The sequence below is a fragment of the Perca flavescens genome, chromosome 21 (genome assembly GCF_004354835.1).
Source record: "Perca flavescens isolate YP-PL-M2 chromosome 21, PFLA_1.0, whole genome shotgun sequence".
Taxonomy (NCBI): domain Eukaryota; kingdom Metazoa; phylum Chordata; class Actinopteri; order Perciformes; family Percidae; genus Perca; species Perca flavescens.
The window spans coordinates 1,494,534-1,502,033 of record NC_041351.1 but is presented as its reverse complement, the minus strand read 5'-3'; the positions used below and the strand labels follow the sequence as shown (position 1 = coordinate 1,502,033).

The 7,500-nt window shown below is 43.1% G+C and overlaps 1 protein-coding gene across 7 annotated transcripts in view; it reads left to right on the top strand.

The window, feature by feature from the left end:
• Positions 1–7,500, top strand: part of LOC114548140 (serine-rich coiled-coil domain-containing protein 2) — a 68,937-nt gene that overhangs the window by 50,334 nt on the left and 11,103 nt on the right. For all 7 annotated transcript variants that reach the window (XM_028567891.1, XM_028567892.1, XM_028567893.1 and 4 more), the window contains exons 8-10: positions 412–496; positions 3,549–3,644; positions 6,146–6,260. In XM_028567891.1, coding sequence (XP_028423692.1) covers positions 412–496; positions 3,549–3,644; positions 6,146–6,260 — 296 coding nt within the window. The remainder of the gene's footprint in view (positions 1–411; positions 497–3,548; positions 3,645–6,145; positions 6,261–7,500) is intronic.

The window sequence follows — 7,500 nt, the reverse complement described above, 5'->3', positions numbered from 1 at the left end:
TTCCAAGGCAGGATCAGCTGGGACACTTCTTCTAAACCAGGGAGCACATGGAAGTAGTTCTTCTGGAGATTATGGTGAACTTGTATGTGTTGTAGCAGTGCTTTGCCATTGAGAACAAGGTAGCATGCTAGCGCTAGCATGCTTACGGTTGCGGTTAGCCAGCTCGTTTCGGCTAGTGCCGTAGAAAGCTGTGCAGATGTTGACCAGCTCACCAGGAGACTGAAGGAAGGACACATTCAGAAACCAGATCTCACTCAGAACAGCATTTTCAAAGTTTGTATGTGTGTGGAAGCACCAGAGACACAAAATAACACCCCAAATCCCAGAAAAAGTTTTTTTTTTCATAATATGGGCACTTTAAAATAGTCATTTTCTTCTCTGCTTCCTAACGCTGCTGTCGTGAACCTGCAGACGGAGATGGGATAGCCCACATGGCTCAGTGGAGGATGAGACAGCTCTGCTGGGGAACGCAGGACATCCACAGTGAAAATGAAAGGTGAGGGGAAGGAACTCTTTCTGTGAGCTTGTCCTGGATTATTTGAAGAAGTCAAAGTCACCAACTAACCTGACTCCACCAGATGGATCGCTTCGCATTTGCTCGGCATATCCATCTGGGAACTTACCGTTGGAGAACTTTTGGGAAGTGGGGGGCGAAAATTCTGGTTAGCTGATTGGATAAACCATCTATCACCACCTATAGTTGATGATAGACGGGCCAAATCAACCAATCAGATCAAACTCTTGCCGAAACCAGTCGGGAGAAGAGCAGAAACATCTTTTCCTCCAAGAAAAGCTTCCAGTGCAGTTTGTTTTTTGCTCTTCTTTCAATGAAGGAATACTTTCTAATTCGGATAAAACTTGCTGCGATAGCTACGCTCATCTCATCCGTCGAAGCTGCTACATTGTTCAGACTGAACAGTCACTTCTCGTTGGCGTCGCACCTAAACCTGCCTCAACGGCACCAAATTTTCTCTATCTCAAGATGCCAGACCTGATCTGAGAGGAGAGAACTGGAGCTCAGCCAGATCAGGACACTCTCACGAGGCTACGTCACCAGCAAGAACAGCTACCTGATTCATTTCAAAGCAATAAAGGGAACAGGGGTCCACACTTTGACACGTTCTATCAAATTATCTGTTCAAATATCCATCCATCCATCCATCCATCTTTGTCAGCTTATCCGGTGTTGGGTCACGGGCAGCAGCTCCAGCAGGGGACCCCAAACTTCCCTTTCCCGATCATTTTGACACAAATAAATATTAATAAATGACATAATATTGCACCTGTCAATACAGAACGAAATATTCTGGAGCCTATTTTGCGGTCAATACTGCCGACGTTGTCTTTGCAGTAATCAGATTTTAGATTCCTCAAAGTAGCCACCCTTTGCTTTTTTTGATAACTCTGCAAACCCTTGGTGTTCTCTCAATGAGCTTCATGAGGTAGTCACCTGAAATGGTTTTACCTTCACAGGTGTGCTTTGTCAGGGTTAATTAGTGGAATTATTTCCCTTATTAATTAAAAAAGCAAAGGGTGGCTACTTTGAAGAATCTAAAATATAAGACATGTTTTCAGTTATTTCACACTTTTTTGTTAAAGGAACACGCCGACTTATTGGTACTTTAGCTTATTCACTGTAACCCCCAGAGTTAGACTAGTCCATACATACCCTTCTCATCTCTTATTGGGACTTTATCTTATTTACTGTAACCCCCAGAGTTAGACTAGTCCATACATACCCTCCTCATCTCTTATTGGGACTTTATCTTATTTACTGTAACCCCCAGAGTTAGACTAGTCCATACATACCCTTCTCATCTCTTATTGGGACTTTATCTTATTTACTGTAACCCCCAGAGTTAGACTAGTCCATACATACCCTTATCATCTCTTATTGGGACTTTATCTTATTCACTGTAACCCCCAGAGTTAGACTAGTCCATACATACCCTTCTCATCTCTTATTGGGACTTTATCTTATTCACTGTAACCCCCAGAGTTAGACTAGTCCATACATACCCTTCTCATCTCTTATTGGGACTTTATCTTATTCACTGTAACCCCCAGAGTTAGACTAGTCCATTCATACCCTTCTCATCTCTGTGCATGCTGTAACGCTGTCTGATGGCTCCAGCATTAGCTTAGCCTAGCACAGATCCTGCAGGTAACTGGTTCCAACTAGCCTACTGCTCCGAATTGTGACAAAAGTGACAAAATAACTCCAACATGTTCCTATTTACATGTTGTGATTTGTAGAGTCACAGTGTGTACAAAAAACAACGTAACATGGTTTGTTTACAGTTAGAAGACGGCTGTGTCTCATGTTATTTTGATTTTTGTACAAGCTGTGACTCTATAAATCACAACATGTAAATAGGAACATGTTGGAGTTATTTTGTCACTTATTCGGAGCAGTAGGATTACTGTCACCAACCAGTCACCTGCAGGATCTGTGCTAAGCTAAGCTAATGCTGGAGCCGTCAGAAAGCCTTACAGCACGCACGGAGATGAGAAGGGTATGTATGGACTAGTCTAACTCTGGGGGTTACAGTGAATAAGATAAAGTCCCAATAAGAGATGAGAAGGGTATGTATGGACTAGTCTAACTCTGGGGGTTACAGTGAATAAGATAAAGTCCCAATAAGAGATGAGAAGGGTATGTATGGACTAGTCTAACTCTGGGGGGTTACAGTGAATAAGATAAAGTCCCAATAAGAGATGAGAAGGGTATGTATGGACTAGTCTAACTCTGGGGGTTACAGTGAATAAGATAAAGTCCCAATAAGAGATGAGAAGGGTATGTATGGACTAGTCTAACTCTGGGGGGTACAGTGAATAAGATAAAGTCCCAATAAGAGATGAGAAGGGTATGTATGGACTAGTCTAACTCTGGGGGTTACAGTGAATAAGATAAAGTCCCAATAAGAGATGAGAAGGGTATGTATGGACTAGTCTAACTCTGGGGTTACAGTGAATAAGATAAAGTCCCAATAAGAGATGAGAAGGGTATGTATGGACTAGTCTAACTCTGGGGGTTACAGTGAATAAGATAAAGTCCCAATAAGTCGGCGTGTTCATTTAAGTACATAATTCCATATGTGTTCATTCATAGTTTTGATGTCTTCAGTGAGAATCTACAATGTAAATAGTCATGAAAATAAAAAGGAAACGCATTGAATGAGAAGGTGTGTCCAAACTTTTGGCCTGTACTGTATTTATGTTAATGGAAAACATACATACATGTGTACGGACAAGGCTAGCAGCAGCAGCGCCGCATCAGACATGTTTCTGGTGTGTAAAGACGTAGAAAACACCACGCAGAGCTGACACGCAACAGAAACTCCACACAGCCAGTGTGTAGCGGGCCTTAAGCTTAACCTTCTGTGCATCAGATGTCACCCAGGGTACTTTTAACCACTTCCTCAATGACTAACACAGCTCTTTTGCAACAAGCACATACACACATTTTGTTAATGACATATTTATGCACTGTATCTTACAAATGTAACTGGCCATCATGTTCACAAACGTTTCCATGGTCCCCTCAGTGATTTCCAGTGCTTCAAGCTAACGGAGGATCCTGGGAATAAGAGGACGGACACGACCGGGGACAGCGGCCTGATTCTGGACCTCTGTCCTCCAAGGTGACACAAAACAGTTACTAAACTCACTCACAATTACTAAACACATTCTTATTTAAAGGTCCCATGACATGGTGCTCTTTGGATGCTTTTATATAGACCTTAGTGGTCCCCTTATACTGTATCTGGAATCTCTTTTATATAGACCTTAGTGGTCCCCTAATACTGTATCTGAAGTCTCTTTTATATAGACCTTAGTGGTCCCCTAATACTGTATCTGAAGTCTCTTTTATATAGACCTCAGTGGTCCCCTTATACTGTATCTGGAATCTCTTTTATATAGACCTTAGTGGTCCCCTAATACTGTATCTGAAGTCTCTTTTATATAGACCTTAGTTGTCCCCTAATACTGTATCTGAAGTCTCTTTTATATAGACCTTAGTGGTCCCCTAATACTGTATCTGAAGTCTCTTTTATATAGACCTTAGTGGTCCCCTAATACTGTATCTGAAGTCTCTTTTATATAGACCTTAGTGGTCCCCTAATACTGTATCTGAAGTCTCTTTTATATAGACCTTAGTGGTCCCCTAATACTGTATCTGAAGTCTCTTTTATATAGGCCTTAGTGGTCCCCTAATACTGTATCTGAAGTCTCTTTTATATAGGCCTTAGTGGTCCCCTAATACTGTATCGGAAGTCTCTTGTATATAGACCTTAGTGTTCCCTAATTAGCTTTGGTCTTGGTCTTGACTCAGTCTTGCCCGGTCTTGGTCTTGTCTCGGTGAGACAATGACTTGATGACTTGGTCTCGGTTTAGGTTGTCTACAACACTGGTTTTAGCTAGTGAATATACACTCACCTAAAGGATTATTAGGAACACCCTACTAATACCGTGTTTGACCCCCTTTCTCCTTCAGAACTGCCTTAATTATTGGGGTCATTGATTCAACAAGGTGCTGGAAGCATTCTTTAGAAATGTTGGCCCATATTGAGAGGATAGCATCTTACAGTTGATGGAGATTTGGGGGATGCACATCCAGGGCACGAAGCTCCCAATCCACCACATCCCAAAGATGTTCTATTGGGTTGAGATCTGGTGACTGTGGGGGCCATTTTAGTACAGTGAACTCATTGTCATGTTCAAGAAACCAATTTGAAATGATTTGAGCTTGGTGACATGGTGCATTATCCTGCTGGAAGTAGCCATCAGATGATGGGTACATGGTGGTCATACAGGGATGGACATGGTCAGAAACAAAGCTCAGGTAGGCTGGGGCATTTAAACCATGCCCAGTTGGTACTAAGGGGCCTAAAGTGTGCCAAGAAAACATCCCCCACACCATTACACCACCACCACCAGCCTGCCCAGTGGTAACAAGGCATGACCGATCCATGTTCTCATTCTGTTTACGCCAAATTCTGACTCTACCATCTGAATGTCTCAACAGAAATCGAGACTCATCAGATCAGGCAACATTTTTACAGTCTTCAACTGTCCAATTTTGGTGAGCTCGTGCAAATTGTCACCTCATGTTCCTATTTTTAGTGGAGATGAGTGGTACCCGGTAGGGTTGGGCATCGAGAACCGATTCCTAATCCGAATTGTTTCAAAAATTACATTTCGATCGGGAATCATTTCTTTATTGGAATCGTTTGGAGGATTTGGTTTCAAATCCGATCATCCCTTCCCAATTCAACATGCACAAGTTTTGGTTTCCGTATCGACCAGTCGCTTGTTGTGTTGCAGCTATGGAGCACAGTAAGCGGCGCTCTAGTCTGGCTTTATTTTACATTGAAAAAGCTGTAAAACTGCAAACCACCGTTGAATCAAAATAAAACTCGAATCGATAAGAACCGGAATCGAAAGGAAGAATCGGAATTGGAATCAGAATCGTTAAAATCCAAACGATGCCCGGTGGGGTCTTCTGCTGGTGTAGCCCATCCCCCTCAAGGTTGTGCGTATTGTGGCTTCACAAATGCTTTGCTGCATACCTCGGGTCTAACAAGTGGTTATTTGAGTCAAAGTTGATCTTCTATCAGCTTGAATCACTCGGCCCATTCTCCTCTGACCTCTAGCATCAACGAGGCATTTTCACCCCCACTGCAGCATACTGGATGTGATTCCCTTTTTCAGACCATTCTTTGTAAACCCTAGAAATGGTTGTGTGTGATAATCCCAGTAATTGAGCAGATTGGGAAATACTCAAACCAGCCTGTCTGGCGCCAACAACCACGCCACGCTCAAAGTTGCTTATATCACCTTTCGTTCCCATTCTGACATTCAGTTTGGAGTTCAGGAGATTGTCTAGACCTGGACTACACCCCCCTAAATGCATTGAAGCAGCTGCAATGTGATTAGTTGATTAGATAATCGCATTAACGAGAAATCTTACAGGTGTTCCTAATAATCTTTTAAGTGAGTGTACATGTTAGTGTGGAATTTCGGACACAGCCTTGGACAACCATCAGCGTGATCAGACAGAAACCATCAGACTGGCTAGTAGCAGCAGATACAGCGGTGCGTTTACCTGCTGTAGATGTGTGAACAGGGTTTCTGTCCTCAGGTCTCCCTGCCTGTCTCCCGGTACTCCTGGTTTGGGTCTGGATGTGGAGGAAATGGCTGAAGACTGTTCTGCCGTTCGATCCCAGCTGGAGTACTTGCAGAGGATACTGCTGCAGGTGAGACGGGAGCAAGAGTTCCCTTTTAATTGTAAAAACAATAGGGCTGGGTTAAAATAATCGATTGACCAATTTAAAAAATCAATCTTTGTCTGATATCGATTAATAAAATCCATGAATCAATCTGTTAATGTCTGCCTTTTCACCGTTGGATGTATAAGTAAAAAGGACTTTAAACAGACTTGTTGGGGGTCAGTTTTTAATGTTAACCTCTTTGCATTATGCAATTTAGCAGAGAGTAGCAGTGCTTCGCCTTCTGAGAATATAGTTCCCGGTTTGTTTACGGTTAGAAGATGGCTGTGTCTCATGTTACGTTGTTTTTTTGTACACGCTGTGACTCAACAAATCACAACATGGAAATAGGAACATGTTGGCGTTATTTTGTCACTTATTGGGAGCAGTAGGCTAGATGGAGCCGGTTACCTCAAGGATCTGTGCTAAGCTAGGCTATAGATGGAGCCGGTTACCTCCAGGATCTGTCCTAAGCTAGGCTATAGATGGAGCCGGTTACCTCCAGGATCTGTCCTAAGCTAGGCTAGATGGAGCCGGTTACCTCAAGGATCTGTGCTAAGCTAAGCTATAGATGGAGCCGGTTACCTCCAGGATCTGTGCTAAGCTAGGCTATAGATGGAGCCGTTACCTCCAGGATCTGTCCTAAGCTAGGCTATAGATGGAGCCCGGTTACCTCCAGGATCTGTCCTAAGCTAGGCTAGATGGAGCCGGTTAACTCAAGGATCTGTGCTAAGCTAAGCTATAGATGGAGCCGGTTACCTCCAGGATCTGTGCTAAGCTAGGCTATAGATGGAGCCGGTTACCTCCAGGATCTGTCCTAAGCTAGGCTATAGATGGAGCCGGTTACCTCCAGGATCTGTCCTAAGCTAGGCTAGATGGAGCCGGTTACCTCAAGGATCTGTGCTAAGCTAAGCTATAGATGGAGCCGGTTACCTCCAGGATCTGTGCTAAGCTAGGCTATATGGAGCCGGTTACCTCCAGGATCTGTTCTAAGCTAGGCTAGGCTATTATGGATCTGTTCTAAGCTAGGCTATTTACCTCCAGGATCTGTGCTAAGCTAGGCTAGATGGAGCCGGTTACCTCCAGGATCTGTGCTAAGTAGGGCTGAACGATTTTTGAAAATAATCTAATTGCAATTTTTTTCAAAAATATTGTGATTCGATATGCGATTATTTTTTAAGATCTTTGTCTTCTGCAGGAATAAATCATTGTATAGTCCGAACAACAC